The 16,640-nt window shown below is 47.8% G+C and overlaps 1 protein-coding gene across 1 annotated transcript in view; it reads left to right on the top strand.

Annotated features, from left to right (window-relative positions):
* Nucleotides 1-435: 435 nt before the first annotated feature.
* The window catches only part of UPB1 (beta-ureidopropionase 1), an 86,669-nt gene continuing 70,464 nt past the window's right edge, over nt 436-16,640 (top strand). Inside the window, exons 1-3 of the mRNA XM_073563761.1 lie at nt 436-627; nt 4,567-4,738; nt 14,110-14,197. Of these exons, the coding sequence (XP_073419862.1) occupies nt 527-627; nt 4,567-4,738; nt 14,110-14,197 (361 nt within the window). The 5' untranslated portion in view covers nt 436-526. The remainder of the gene's footprint in view (nt 628-4,566; nt 4,739-14,109; nt 14,198-16,640) is intronic.

The following is a 16,640-nucleotide window of genomic DNA, read 5'->3' as shown; positions in this document are numbered from 1 at the left end:
TGTCTAATCCCAGTGCGCGATTCAGCGAGCAGTACCAACTAACCGTGCAGTCAGCCATCCTCGGTCACGCGTCCACATCTCAGGATCATTTTTCAGGGGGCGACTTCCGTTTCTTAACCCTGAAGCAGTCAAAAGAAGCGACATAAGACGCAGCATGTGCACAGTAACGCGTTTTAAAAATGCTTTGTATTTAGCCTAATTTTATTGGCTATTTTTGCAGCGCTTTTCAGGCGGATTCCGCAGCTGTGTGCACATACCCAATGGGTTTTTTTATGCATTTTTTTTTTTAACAATATTCTCTCAAAAAAGTGTGTGAGAAAAGAACCGCTCTGTGTAACCTCTATATATCATAATTTGGAAAAAAAAGTCACACTGCAATAACACGGGACGTGTTCCCCTTCCCCCCGGTGCGTCCCCACACTCCCGGGCGATGGATCTCAGGGTGGGCACAGGAGAGGCCGCCCCCCGTAGCACCGCCCCGGCCCCTACTTCTCCGGCCTCGGTCAGGGTCACGGCAGACGGCACCATGTCCGGAGAGCTGCTGTGTGTGGAGCAAGTGCTGGAGAAATACATTCCTGCCGAGGAGCTGCGGGAAGTATGGAGGCTGCTGTACGGGAGGGAGCTGAGGTGAGCGGGGCGTCATTAACTAGCAAACCGCCTGGCTATGGTAGCCGTCTGTACGATCTATCTATCTATCTATCTATCTATCTAATTATCTATCTGTCTATCTATCTAATTATCTATCTATCATCTATCTATCTATCCAGGGGTGGATTAAGGGTATCCAGGGCCCGGGGCAGTTCAGACTCTGTGGGCCCCCCTCGTCACGTGACGGGGGTCACGAATCGTAGAGCCGCACTCCACATAGAGAATAATGGGGCCTCCAGCACCGACCTCCACCCGCAGAGCCCCACTCCACATAGAGAATAATGGAGCCTCCAGCACCGACCTCCACCCGCAGAGCCGCACTCCACATAGAGAATAATGGGGCCTCCAGCACCGACCTCCACCCGCAGAGCCGCACTCCACATAGAGAATAATGGGGCCTCCAGCACCGACCTCCACCCGCAGAGCCACACTCTACATAGAGAATAATGGAGCCTCCGGTACCGACCTCCACCCGCAGAGCCGCACTCCACATAGAGAATAATGGGGCCTCCAGCACCGACCTCCACCCGCAGAGCCCCACTCCACATAGAGAATAATGGAGCCTCCAGCACCGACCTCCACCCGCAGAGCCCCACTCCACATAGAGAATAATGGAGCCTCCAGCACCGACCTCCACCCGCAGAGCCGCACTCCACATAGAGAATAATGGAGCCTCCAGCACAGACCTCCACCCGCAGAGTCGCACTCCACATAGAGAATAATGGAGCCTCCAGCACCGACCTCCACCCGCAGAGCCGCACTCCACATAGAGAATAATGGAGCCTCCAGCACCGACCTCCACCCGCAGAGCCGCACTCCACATAGAGAATAATGGAGCCTCCAGCACCGACCTCCACCCGCAGAGCCGCACTCCACATAGAGAATAATGGGGCCTCCAGCACCGACCTCCACCCGCAGAGCCCCACTCCACATAGAGAATAATGGGGCCTCCAGCACCGACCTCCACCCGCAGAGCCGCACTCCACATAGAGAATAATGGAGCCTCCAGCTCCGACCTCCACCCGCAGAGCCCCACTCCACATAGAGAATAATGGGGCCTCCAGCACCGACCTCCACCCGCAGAGCCACACTCCACATAGAGAATAATGGGGCCTCCAGCACCGACCTCCACCCGCAGAGCCGCACTCCACATAGAGAATAATGGAGCCTCCAGCACCGACCTCCACCTGCAGAGCCGTACTCCACATAGAGAATAATGGGGCCTCCGGCACCTACCTCCACCCGCAGAGCCACACTCCACATAGAGAATAATGGGGCCTCCAGCACCGACCTCCACCCGCAGAGCCACACTCTACATAGAGATTAATGGGGCCTCCACCCGCAGAGCCGCACTCCACATAGAGAATAATGGAGCCTCCAGCACCGACCTCCACCCGCAGAGCCCCACTCCACATAGAGAATAATGGAGCCTCCAGCACCGACCTCCACCCGCAGAGCCGCACTCCACATAGAGAATAATGGAGCCTCCAGCACCGACCTCGACCCGCAGAGCCACACTCCACATAGAGAATAATGGAGCCTCCAGCACCGACCTCCACCCGCAGAGCCACACTCCACATAGAGAATAATGGAGCCTCCAGCACCGACCTCCACCCGCAGAGCCGCACTCCACATAGAGAATAATGGAGCCTCCAGCACCGACCTCCACCCGCACTCCACATAGAGAATAATGGAGCCTCCAGCACTGACCACCACCCGCAGAGCCGCACTCCACATAGAGAATAATGGAGCCTCCAGCACCGACCTCCACCCGCAGAGCCGCACTCCACATAGAGAATATTGGAGCCTCCAGCACCGACCTCCACCCGCAGAGCCGCACTCCACATAGAGAATAATGGAGCCTCCAGCACCGACCTCCACCCGCACTCCACATAGAGAATAATGGAGCCTCCAGCACTGACCACCACCCGCAGAGCCGCACTCCACATAGAGAATAATGGAGCCTCCAGCACCAACCTCCACCCGCAGAGCCGCACTCCACATAGAGAATAATGGAGCCTCCAGCACCGACCTCCACCCGCACTCCACATAGAGAATAATGGAGCCTCCGCCACACACCTCCACCCGCAGAGCCGCACTCCACATAGAGAATAATGGAGCCTCCAGCACCGACCTCCACCCGCAGAGCCGCACTCCACATAGAGAATAATGGGGCCTCCAGCACCGACCTCCACCCGCAGAGCCGCACTCCACATAGAGAATAATGGGGCCTCCAGCACCGACCTCCACCCGCAGAGCCGCACTCCACATAGAGAATAATGGAGCCTCCAGCACCGACCTCCACCTGCAGAGCCCCACTCCACATAGAGAATAATGGAGCCTCCAGCACCGACCTCCACCCGCAGAGCCGCACTCCACATAGAGAATAATGGAGCCTCCAGCACCGACCTCCACCCGCAGAGCCACACTCCACATAGAGAATAATGGGGCCTCCAGCACCGACCTCCACCCGCAGAGCCGCACTCCACATAGAGAATAATGGAGCCTCCAGCACCGACCTCCACCCGCACTCCACATAGAGAATAATGGAGCCTCCGCCACACACCTCCACCCGCAGAGCCGCACTCCACATAGAGAATAATGGAGCCTCCAGCACCGACCTCCACCCGCAGAGCCGCACTCCACATAGAGAATAATGGGGCCTCCAGCACCGACCTCCACCCGCAGAGCCGCACTCCACATAGAGAATAATGGGGCCTCCAGCACCGACCTCCACCCGCAGAGCCGCACTCCACATAGAGAATAATGGAGCCTCCAGCACCGACCTCCACCTGCAGAGCCCCACTCCACATAGAGAATAATGGAGCCTCCAGCACCGACCTCCACCCGCAGAGCCGCACTCCACATAGAGAATAATGGAGCCTCCAGCACCGACCTCCACCCGCAGAGCCACACTCCACATAGAGAATAATGGGGCCTCCAGCACCGACCTCCACCCGCAGAGCCGCACTCCACATAGAGAATAATGGAGCCTCCAGCACCGACCTCCACCCGCAGAGCCGCACTCCACATAGAGAATAATGGAGCCTCCAGCACCGACCTCCACCCGCAGAGCCGCACTCCACATACATGGCTGCTCTCAGTGCTGTGCGCACAGGACCTGTGATGAGGTCACAGAAGGGGAGGAGACAGGGGTCACATGATCGGGGGCCCTGATACCTTACCTCCTGTGATCTCATCACAAGCCTTTGCACGCTACCAGCAGCATCAGCGTTCACGCTACTTGTAGATGCTGCTGGTAGCAGAGCACATAATGCCGCCCCCACGGTCACTCACTTTAAGGTGGGGAGAAGATGGAGTGCCATTGCAGCAGCCAGCAGGAATGTGGTGGGGGCCCCCTTAGAAGCTCTTGTGGTGGGGGCCCCGGGGCTGAAGCCCCGCCTGCCCTGCCTATAATCCGGCCCTGCGCGGTGGCGGATTATAATGGGGCAATTTACTGGCCTGGGCTGTGGGCCCCTTAACCCCACTGGGCCCGGGGCAACTGCCCAAACTGACCTCATTATAATCCGCCACTGTATCTATCTAATTATCTATCTATCTGTCTATCTATCTAATTATCTATCTATCTATCTATCTATTTCATCTAAATTATGTATCTAATATAGATCCATTGATCACATATTGATCTAAGCATTTGCCTCTCACTTTGATTTGTCCGTATAACCCATATTGACCTATTTTCTATCTATCTATCGTTATTTCATCTGAATTGTCTATCTAATATAGATCCATTGATCACATATTGATCTGAGCATTTACCTATCACTTTGATTTGTTTGTATATCCCATATTGACCTCTTTTCTATATAGTTATCCATCTGTGTGGCTGCTCTGCAGGATTCTGACACTCTGACACTTGTGCTGATGGTCCTCAGTGGCTGATCTGTTCTTTTGCAGATGTTTGGAGCTCCCCGGCCGCGCTCTGGATTCTGCATCACAACAAGGATTTGAGTTAAAGGGATATATGTTTGATGCTGCAGGTGAACAACTCCGGAGGCCTCGAGTAACCCGAGTGGGATTAATTCAGAATAAAATCCAGTTGCCAACTTCAAGTCCAGTGGCAGAGCAGGTAGTCCTGTCCAAGTCTGTCATTTTGGTAGCATGTGTTACCTTTACCATTTAGTGGACCATCAAGCAAGAGCGTTCGGCTATTTCTGTAAGTTGACACTCATGATCGGGAACCTTTCAGCAGGATTTCACAACCCAAACTCATTATATATGCACAAGTAGGTTTTTCAAAGACAAGTCCAGCAATACCATTACATGACCAGTCCGTTCCTCAGCGTTTGACTTTATGTGGAAATGACTGTGAAGATCTGAAGCCTCTGTCACTCCAACTCTATTTCCTGCTCAGCACCACCTCTTCCTGCATGACAGATCAAGGCTGTCAGTCAAGCAGGAGGAAGCGGCGCTGGCAGGGAATAGAGCTGGAGTGACAGAGGCTTCAGATCTACAAATAGTTCTGCAACCTCTTTTGCATATCAGTGCAAACGCTAATTTCTCAGTACTGGAGGAACGCACTGGCAGCGTAAAGGTATCGCTGGATTTGTCTTTCAAAGAGCTAGATGTGCATATAATGAGTTTAAAGGGGTGAAATGCTGCTGACAGTTTCCATTTATGTCACAGAAGAATTTGGTCACCTTTTTTCATTTTACAAACTTAACTCCTGATTTCCCACCGCACCCATGTACCATTAATCCCCTTCTGGCATGATTGGAGTAGTGACGTGTAGGTCCCCGTTGCTGCTGCCACGGAACGGATGGAAACCCCTTTAGCCCCCACATATTTTTAGAAGAGACTCCACAGCTAACAAGTTGCACTCTGCAGTATCTATTAGACCCGTCACCATTTGCTGCATTTGTAAAATAAGTTTTCAAACCACAGCAAGAATTATTTCGATTTTTTAAAATGTCTCCGTTTCTGATCCAAATAAACGTTCACAAAGAAAGTATTATTCCTCGTTACTGGTAATGTCATGTGCTGCTTCTGCCTTCCCCCTGACTTCACTTTGCTGCCAATCCTGGCTTGATTTACAGGTCAGTCTGATAAAATGTTGCACATGTTTGTTTTTTTTTGTAATTTACAGAACATTTGAAATATCCTAAGGCTCAGTTTCCACAATGAGTTTTTAATGCTGCATATTTTCTCTGCACTTAACGCTGCATCTTGAGATCTCATGCCCACTGTGCATTTTCAGCATAAACTGATCTGCGGTGCTTGAAATCCACAACATGTCAATTCCTGAGTTTTATGTGTGGGTTTTCCCCATAGATTGGCATGTGGATGTGGAAAATATGCAGATGAAAACCAAATATGCACTAAGGCCTTGTGCACACGGTGCAGATCTCCAGCGGATCCGCAGCGGATTTTACCGCGCAGAAACGCTGCATGTCCGCATTGTGATGTACAGTAGCATGTTAGTCAATAGAAAAAAAACCACTGTGCAGACACTGCGAATTTTTCCGCACAGTTTTCTTGTGGTTCAAAATATGCAGCATGTCACTTCTTTTGTGCGGTTTTCCACCTCCCCTGTCTCCAAATCCGCAGGGGGAAATCCGCAGGGGAAATCCACAGGGGAAAACCGCAAGAAAAGAATAAATCCGCAGGAAAAATGCAGGTCATTTGACCTTCGGATTTCTTCAATTCTGCGCGGAAAAATCCGCAGGGCCAAAAAGTACATCTGCACTTAGCCTAACACACTAAGGCCCTGTGCACACGGTGCAGATTCTGTGCAGTTCTGCAGCAGATTTGGCCCTGCAGAACTGCAGCAGAAAAGCAGCAGAACTGCACGTGATGTACAGTACCATTTAAGGCTATGTAAAACAAGAAAGGCTGTGCACAAGCTGCAGATTTTTCTGCGCAGATTTGGTGCAGAATAAGGCTAAGTGCACACGTTGCAGAAAATTTCTGCTCAAAAACCTGAATCCCTTCCCAGAAACCGCACCTATTTTTCCGTTTTTTATGCGTTTTTTTTCCGCAGCGGTTTCTAAAAGCATGGGAGAAGCCTAAACCGCGGAAAAATCTGCAAAATTAATGTGCATGCTGCGTTTTTTACCGCGATGCGGTTTTTTCGCGGTAAAAAACACATCAATGTGCACAAAAAGTGCAAAATGCATAGAAATGACTGTGCAGCTTATTTTTAGCGGTTTTATAGTGAAAACCGCGGTAAAAACCGCTAAAAAAAACCGCTGTGTGTGAACACAGCCTAAAAGAAGCAGCATGTCGCTTCTTTTGTGCGGTTTTGCTGCAGTTTTCCACCTGCTCCATTATAGAAATCTGCAGGTGGAAACTGCAGGGGAAATCTGCACTAAAACTGCAGGTAAAACGCAGGTCATTTTACCTGCAGATTTAGCAAAATCTGTGCGGAAAATTCCACAGCAGAATCCGCACCGTGTGCACATAGCCTAAGGCTATGAGGCCACGTTGCAGAAATGCTGCAGAATTAATGAACATGCTGAAGATTTTACTGCTATGCGATTCCGCAGCGGAAAAATCCACAGCATTGGCACAGCAACTGCGGTATCCCATAGGATTGCATGGGATGCGTTTGTTAGCACTTTTTAAATGTTTCCGCAGCGGCGGAAACGCTTAAAAAACGCAACGTGGGCACACAGCCTAAAAACGCATGTGAACCACACATGACTGTATCAATAAAGTTTTGTCAAAGCCAAATTCCAGGAAGAATCAAAAACAAAGCAGCTTTATTTAAAACATGACAAATCCAAAAAAGAGACAAAAAACTAAAGCCACATTCAAAAATGCATTTAAAAAAAATACACGTACCCCAATGTACCTAATAGGTGCAGAAAATCTACAACATAAAAAATTCACTCATGGTGGGAACGTAGCCTAATGGTATGTGAAACCGATTAGTATTTGTAGTGGGTTTTTCTGCTGCAAAAACCAGAGTAATGGCAGGAAAAATATACTCGAAAGAATTGAGGTGTGTGAGATTTTAGAAATTTCATTCACTTTGCTGGTGCTGTAAAATGCTATTTTTTTTGCCATGGAAAAACGCGCGACTGAGCCATAAGGATGCGTTTATATTCTTTGCATTTGTACTGTCTTTGGCACAGTAAATTCCAAAACTAAGCATACCCTCCCATTCACAATATCAGCGTCGGAGCCGCCTGCCAAGGGCCCACCAGTAACCAGCACCAGGGTCCCACTTTTTAGCTACATTCTAATGTGACATTATCCTCAATCACAAATTGATATAACAGAGAACTGGGTAGATTGTTACACGAATAAGATGCTGCCTCTGTCTGTACATAGTGATTCATGTATATTATGCCAAGATAGGAGAGTGCTTGCCTCTTGCACAGTGGCACACGGGAGGATTCTCTTTGGCGGTGGCAGCACCGTCATGGCTTTGCAGCTGGAGCCTCTGCCCTGCAGGATATTAATAGAGCAGGGGATGACGCTACAGATCTGGTTACACTGACCGTCAATGCCTATGTTTGTTTTGGTCAAGGTCCTGCTGAGTGCGATAGGTGGATCACATCTGAAGCGCCCATAGACTTCCTTTCCAGAAAAACCCCTTGGGAATGATAATTATGGTCACTTAAAGGGAATGTGTAGTCAGAAAAGGATCTATTGTTTAAATCAGACATTTTTTTAGACTTTTACTTCTGATATTTCAGGAAGATTTCACAGCAGTTCCTTTATGAGCAGGATCAGGATTACAATTATCTCTATGCTTGGATTTCCTGTAATAAGGCTGGTTTCACACTTGCGTTTTTTTGCGCTGCGTTTTTGCGCATATATGCGCATGCGTTTTTTCCCCTATACTTAACATGGGTGCGCATTGTCATGCATTTGTACGTGTTTGTATGCGCATGCGTTTTTTTTGTAAGGTGCGCCCGGGCGCATAAAATACATCCTGTTGCATTTTTTGTGCGTCCAACCTGTCTCAAAAAAACGCATGCGCACGCAATGCGCACGAAATTCCCCCCAAAACCCATTAAAGTCTATGGGAGCGCTGACGTGCGCAAGATCATGCACACGTCAGCACAAAAAAAGCATGCGTTTTTTTGCTAAAACCATGCGGAAAAAACAAGAAAACGCATAAACGCATGATGCGTTTATTTATGCGCATTTGCACTGCGCACGCAGCGCAAAAAAACGCAAGTGTGAAAGTAGTCTAACAGGGAGATAGACTCTAAAAAAAGCTCCAGAGGCCAGTGTGAAAATTGAATTGCATGACTTCCTTTTTTTTTTCTTTAACCCCTTCGCACTCGAGCCTGTTTTTGCCTTCGTGACCGGGCCAATTTTTTCAATTCTGACCAGTGTCACTCTGACCTCATAACTCTAGAACGCTTCAACGGATCCTACTGATTCTGACAATGTTTTCTCATGACATATTGTACTTCATGATGGTGGTAAAAATTTTTTAGATATGATCTGCGCTTATTTGTTAAAAAGATCAAAATTTGGCGAAAATGTAGAAAATTTTGCAATTTTCAAACTTTTAATTTTTATGCCCTTAAATCAGAGAGTGATATCGCACAAAATAGTTAATAAATAACATTTCCCACATGTCTACTTTACATCTGCACAATTTTGGAAACATAATTTTTTTTATTTAGGAAGTTATAAGGGTTAAAAGTTGACCAGCGATTTCTCATTTTTACAACAAAATTTGCAACACCATTTTTTTTAGGGACCACCTCACATTTGAAGTGAGTTTGGGGGGTCAATATGACAGAAAATACCCAAAAGTGACACCATTCTAAAAACTGCACCTCTCGATGTACTCAAAACCACATTCAAGAAGTTTATTAACCCTTCAGGTGCTTCACATGAATGAATGGAATATGGAAGGAAAAATTAAACATTTAACTTTTTTTCACAAACATTTTACTTCAAAACCATTTTTTTTTATTTTCACAAGTGTAAAAAGAGAAAATGAACCACAAAATTTTTTGTGCAATTTCTCCCGAATACGCCAATACCCCATATGTGGGGCTAAACAACTGTTTGAGCACACGGCAGAGCTCAGAACGGAAGGAGTGCCGTTTGACTTTTTCAATGCAGAATTGGCTGGAATTGAGATCGGATGCCATGTCACATTTGGAGAGCCCCTGATGTACCTAAACAGTGGAAACCCCCCACAAGTGACCCCATTTTGGAAACTAGACCCCTTAAAGAACTTATCTAGATGTGTCGTGAACACTTTGAACCCCCAAGTGCTTCACAGAAGTTTATAACGTAGAGCCATGAAAATAAAAAATCATTTTTTTTTCCATAAAATGACCTTTTAGCCCCCAATTTCTTATTTTCACAAGGGTGACAGGAGAAATTGGACCCCAAAAGTTGTCCAATTTGTTCTGAGTATACTGGTACCCCATATGTGGAAGAAAACTACTGTTTGGGCACACGGTGGGGCTCGGAAGGGAAGTAGTGATGTTCTGGAATGCAGACTTTGATGGAATGGTCTGCGGGTGTCATGTCGCGTTTGCAGAGCCCCTGATGTACCTAAACAGTGGAAACCCCCCACATGTGACCTCATTTTGGAAACTAGACCCCCCCAAGGAACTTATCTAGATGTGTGGTGAGCACTTTGAACCCCAAGTGTTTCAGTAAAGTTTATAATGTAGAGGCGTGAAAATAAAAAAATCATTTTTTTTCCACAAAAATGATCTTTTAGCCCCCAATTTTTATTTTCACAAGGGTAACAGGAGAAATTGGACCCTAAGAGTTGTTGTCCAATTTGTCCTGAGTACGCTGGTACCCCATATGTGGGAGAAAACTACTGTTTGGGCACACGGTGGGGCTCGGAAGGGAAGTAGTGACGTTCTGAAATGCAGACTTTGATGGAATGGTCTGCGGGCGTCATATTGCATTTACAGAGCCCCTGATGTACCTAAACAGTGGAAACCCCCAATTCTAATTCCAACCCTAACCCCAACACACCCCTAACCCTAATCTCAGCCCTAACCATAACCCTAACCACAAACCTAACACCAACACACCCATAACCCTAGCCCTAACCGTAGCCCTAACCTGTGTACCTGCTTTTTTTTCTTTCTTTTTGTGACAAGATCGCTGCCCTGCGATCTGACTCATAGTAATGCCACTTCTCCTCTGATCTCACACTGACAGATGATCAGAGGTGAAGCAGCGTTACTATGTGACAAGATCGCTGCCTGGCACAGCTGTGCCAGGCAGCGATCAGCTGTGCCAGGCAGCGATCTAGTCACACAGTAACGCTGCTTCACCTCTGATCATCTGTCAGTGTGAGATGAGAGGAGAAGTCGTGTTACAATGAGTGAGATCGCCGGGAAACAAGCAGCTTTCCCAGCGAACGCTCCCATTGGCTGCTGTGACGCTGACGTCATCAGGACCTGAACCAATCAGGTCTCGATGACGTCGGGGGTCCCAGCATGCATTGTGCACCGGGATCCCCGCGTTATAAGGTATGTGGGGGTCCCAGGGGGCACAAAAAACTGCCGACAGTAGATAAACGTCGGCGCTGCACAAAGCCCAGCAAGCGCCAACGTTTATCTACAGTGGGCGGTCGGGAAGCGGTTAATAAATATTGTGATTTAAAAATAATTGTTAAAGTGTCTTAAATATACATTCAATACAAAAACCTGATTTAAGCAGCAGGTTGTTTTCTGATGATTCCCTCTAATTCTGATGATTCCTGCGCATGAACGCAGGCGGAAGTCATCATCATCGCTGCGGTGTGACAGGTAAGAGTGACCGCCAACGGATCGCTTATCGCTGCTGCGTCGCTGGTGAGATCTGCCTGTGTGGCAGCTCACTAGCGACCATTTAGCGATGCACCAGCGATCCTGACCGGGTTGTATCATTGTCGGGATCGCTGGTGCATCGCTAAATGTAACGGTACCCTAAGTATACTTACTTGTGACCATATTCCCACTCTATATGATACAGGCATACCGGGGATAGTGGCAGTTATCTTATACAAACCCTTTTAAAGGGTTTCCACTACTCATACACCCCTTCTTAAATGCTATGTTCCTCAGGGTGAAATTAAAATAAGATATACTCACATCCCAAACCCATACTGTTGTAGCAATGTTAGCAACGGATCTCCGAGGGCTTATATGACATTGGCTGCAGTGAACGAGAACAAGCTGAGGGTACTACTGTGGGTAGATGGGATCACTGGCCACACACTAAAGGGAGTACAAATAAACAATAAGAAAAAGTAGTGTGCAAAAGGCAAGGATCACCATTAATAGACAAAAAATATATTTATTAAGGTACAATTTAACAAGCAAAACAAGAAGTACATAAAAACAATTTAAAAACAAAGCCAAACAGTCTTAAGGATAAGTAACGACTGGAGGGCCATATAAGAACCCACCAGACTCCTCCACTATGTTCACCGGGGTGCACTAGGATATAGCGCACTATAGAAAATCAATTTATATCATACAGTTTGAATATCCCAAGCTCAATAATACAAACTGAAAGAGACATCCTCAACCATTAAACCCCATTAAACAATGTAGTGGTTCCCGTAAGGAAATAGGGGTAAGGTAGATGTAAAGATATCCCACAAATAAGGGATGCAGTACACACAGATGAAGAGACACAAAAGAGCAGGTAAATAAGACTGTATAAGGCCTGTTGGTTAAAATATTTGAGAAAGAGTCACCCGGTCACGTCACAGCGTGTGGAGGGAGAAGAACCCACGCGGTGTGGCTTCCTCAGGGGAAAGTAGAGAGAAGAAAGAAACTTGTAAATTACGGTATATAATCAAAATAATTAAATAGATTACCTGTAAAAAAGGTGTAGAAAGGCATCCAGGAGCAACAATTGCACAAATGCGCATAAGGAGGGAACCACTTCCTGGTTTACCCTGTATTCAATACTCCCATTCCCCCAAAACATTCTGACCTTAGTGGGTATAAGGCATGCGCAAAGATGAATACACGTGGCAGGACCTGCAGGACACACAATGGCGCATGCACATTTGCATAAAGAAATAATAACCAGTGGTGTAAGGATTAGGACCTTACAGTCACATGTCGTTGCCCGCGGCCTGAGTATACATAGGTCAGACGCGTGCTCAGCACCATACCAATGATCAAGATCAAAGTAGGACCTTACGGTCTCGTGCCGTTATATGCGCATGCACACACTGTACAATGACGTGAGTCACAAATAAAGTAAAAAAGAACCTTGCGGTCACATGCTATTTCATGCGCATTGGATGAAGAAAGAGTTGGCGCGTGCACAGCACAAAGTCAACAGTCGCAAATCAAGAGGTTATATGTTGGTATATGCGCAAGCGCTGAAGATATTAGCGCAAGAGCAGTTGGCTGCATTGCTTACATGACATAACAATCACCGGTCTATGGACTTCCTTTACATGAGCCTAGAATGTCCAAAGGAAGGCCTATTAGCAGCCGTTGATAGACGCAACATAACATTGTCTTGCGAAGCTGGGCATATGCAGTGCTGACATTGCAGGTACTGTGCCAGTACGGGATTTAGATTTTTCACTGGGGAATATAGTATTTAAAATGGGGTTGTCTGAATTGTGTGCAGTCACTTTAATTAGCTTTTTAGATACATTACTTACCGTATCTTGTACGAATCCTAATACATAGTGTGCTATAGCCAATTCTCATGCGTAGCTGCTTTCACAAATTCTGCAGGTTTCTGAGCTCACATCATCCAGCATGCCCTGCTTGTTCTGCACAGGTCTTGCACTGGTGCAGTGATTTGATTTAGTAAAGGTGTATTCACATACAGCAGATTTGTTGCAGAAAGTATGAATGGAAAATCTGACACTTATGAATATACGGTATACCAGCTGAATTGTCAGGTGTGGGTCTGTTGACAAGTTGTTGGCATCATCCAGTATAAAAAAAGAATTATAAAAGCAGCACTGGGCATACTGGGTATAAAGATAAGCTAAATGTAACTTTATGTATACATACTGTAAATGATGGACGTGTGCCTCAATATGATGTGGTAGTGAAAAAAGAGTAGCTAGACAATACTGACCGAATCAAGCAAGAATGCAAACTGTTTCCCTTTTTGCCATAGACTTCACATATTAGGCAATCTCCCATAGACATTAGACTAAATTATGTTGTAAATGGCATAAGGGCTCGCTCACACTGGCATATGACTCAGACTAGTGCTATCTGATGTTTTATCGGAAAGCATTCGGCCCAATGTTATCTTATGGGGCAGTGCAGATCTGTTAAATCGAGTGCGGTCCGATTTAGTCAGACATAGACAATGGAGAAGATGGAGAAATGACGTTCTCCTTCTCACCTGGGATGCGTTTCCCTCACGTCAAGAGAATCGGATCACACTAAGATGACACTTTAGAATAATAGGCCCAATTCTCTCAGAGGAATCATCGGATTTGTGCGCGAGCCCTTATGCTATTGTAATTACTTGGCTGCGACATATAAGTGGACTGGCATATTATACTTGTTTCTACAGGTAAATGCCCTGCACAGGCGCATTGCGGAGATTGTGGAAGTCGCGGCTCTGTGCGATGTGAATATTGTGTGTTTTCAGGAGGCATGGAGTAAGTATTAAACATTGTCAGCTTGTATAATAAAACGAGTGGCATGATATATCCTGTGTACCTGTGTTCTGCTTTTCATGAGGGATGTGAACTAGGGAACTAATAAAAAAAAATTCAGGGTGCTGAATTCAGAATTTAGCAATTAACTACCATAAAGCTTAGTTTTTGCATTCTGAGAAAAAAAAAAAACTGTGAAAAATAACTTCTAGTGAGCGATCTGTGATCTGCGGGTTACAGGTATTTGTATGCCAAGTGAATGTGTAACGTGACATTATTAAGTAACAAGGTAAACTTACTGTCAGCTGTGCAAAGGGTCAAGGACAGGCATAACTTAGATGTCTGCCTGAAACAGATTAGAAGCTACTGGCTGTAAAGAGAACCTGTCAGCACGCTTTTGTAATGTAAGGTAAAGACATGACTGTAATGGGGCTGTAAGGCCGGGATCACACGCGCGAGTCTCTCGCATCAATACCGGGCACTGCTGCCTTCACTCGGACCGCAGCGTTCAGCTGCATAGAAATACATGCAGCCGCACACTACGGTCCCGAGTGCCGGTGGCAGTGCCGGTATTGATGCGCTAGTTTCTCACATTGCACTCGCAAGTGTGACCCTGGCGTAATGCTGACTATATTTATACCTTTTGCTGAAGAAATCCACTGTATGGTTTTTCTTTAATTATCTGAAGTTTTCTGCTAATTAGATTTGGGTGCACAGGGCTGGACTGTGCACCAGGTCTTCTCCTCCCTTTCTGTGATGCCCTGACCTTATGCCTGCCTCCAGTCTAAGGCCTCATACCCATTGGCGATTTAAAAAACGGTTCGATTTCTGGACTGGGAAAAAAGGGTGGAGTGTTATGCCAGTGTCATGCGATTTCTATGCGATTTTTATTTATTTTTTTTTTTTTCCATCCGTTTTCCATCCGTTTTTTTTTTTCCCAGCCACTCTTTTTCTACAGTCATTTACAGGACCATTTACAGTGTTCTATACCACATAATGGTGATGTATCCGTTAAAAACGGATGGAAAACGGATGGTCCGTTTTTTTTAATCGCACCCACTGACTTCTATTGTCAAAAATCGCTGCATGCTGCGATTTTTTTTTTTTTTTTTTCTCAGACCGATATTGGCTGAGAAAAAAATCGCAAGTGAGATGTCACCCATTCACTAACATGGGTCAGAGTGCAATCCAATTAAAAATCGGATTGCAATCGTCCGATTTTATCGCCAGTGAGTATGAGCCCTAAGGCTCATACTCACATGTGAGAAACTCGGTCGAGTCTCGCACGTCAATACCCGGCACTGCCGCCGGCACTTGGATCGGAGCATTCAGTTGCATGTATTGAATTCAGCTGAACGCTCCGATCCGAGTGCTGGCGGCAGTGCCGGGTATTGACGAGTGAGACTTGTCCGAGTTTCTCACATGCGAGTATGAGCCCTTACAATGACAGTTAACCACTGAGATTTCAGAGAGAAGAGGCAGCTCATTCACAGACTGGAGGCAGGCAGAGGGGCTGGGTAATCAGACATGAAGAAGGCGGAGAGGCCCAGGAATCACACACAGGAGGCAGGTCGAGGGGCTTGGGAATCACAGACAGGAGGCAGGCGGAGTGGCTTGGGAATCACAGACAGGAGGCAGGCGGAGTGGCCGGGGAATCACAGACAGGAGGCAGGCGGAGTGGCCGGGGAATCACAGACAGGAGGCAGGCGGAGTGGCCGGGGAATCACAGACAGGAGGCAGGCGGAGTGGCCGGGGAATCACAGACAGGAGGCAGGCGGAGTGGCCGGGGAATCACAGACAGGAGGCAGGCGGAGTGGCCGGGGAATCACAGACAGGAGGCAGGCGGAGTGGCCGGGGAATCACAGACAGGAGGCAGGCGGAGTGGCCGGGGAATCACAGACAGGAGGCAGGCGGAGTGGCCGGGGAATCACAGGCAGGAGTCAGGCGGAGTGGCCGGGGAATCACAGGCGGGAGTCAGGCGGAGAGGACGGGGAATCACAGGCGGGAGTCAGGCGGAGAGGACGGGGAATCACAGGCGGGAGGCAGGCGGAGAGGACAGGGAATCACAGGCGGGAGGCAGGCGGAGAGGACAGGGAATCACAGGCGGGAGGAAGGCGGAGAGGACAGGGAATCACAGGCGGGAGGCAGGCGGAGAGGACAGGGAATCACAGGCGGGAGGCAGGCGGAGAGGACGGAATCACAGGCGGGAGGCAGGCGGAGAGGACAGGGAATCACAGGCGGGAGGCAGGCGGAGAGGACAGCGAATCACAGGCGGGAGGCAGGCGGAGAGGACAGGGAATCACAGGCAGGAGGCAGGGGCTGGGGAATCACAGGCAGGAGGCAGGGGCTGGGGAATCACAGGCAGGGGCTGGGGAATCACAGGCAGGAGGCAGGGGCTGGGGAATCACAGGCAGGAGGCAGGGGCTGGGGAATCACAGGCAGGAGG

The sequence above is a fragment of the Dendrobates tinctorius genome, unplaced genomic scaffold (assembly GCF_039654945.1).
Source record: "Dendrobates tinctorius isolate UK_male_01 unplaced genomic scaffold, ASM3965494v1 ptg000397l, whole genome shotgun sequence".
NCBI lineage: Eukaryota > Metazoa > Chordata > Amphibia > Anura > Dendrobatidae > Dendrobates > Dendrobates tinctorius.
Note: the sequence above shows the minus strand (reverse complement) of the source record. Positions and strands in the feature narration are given on the sequence as shown.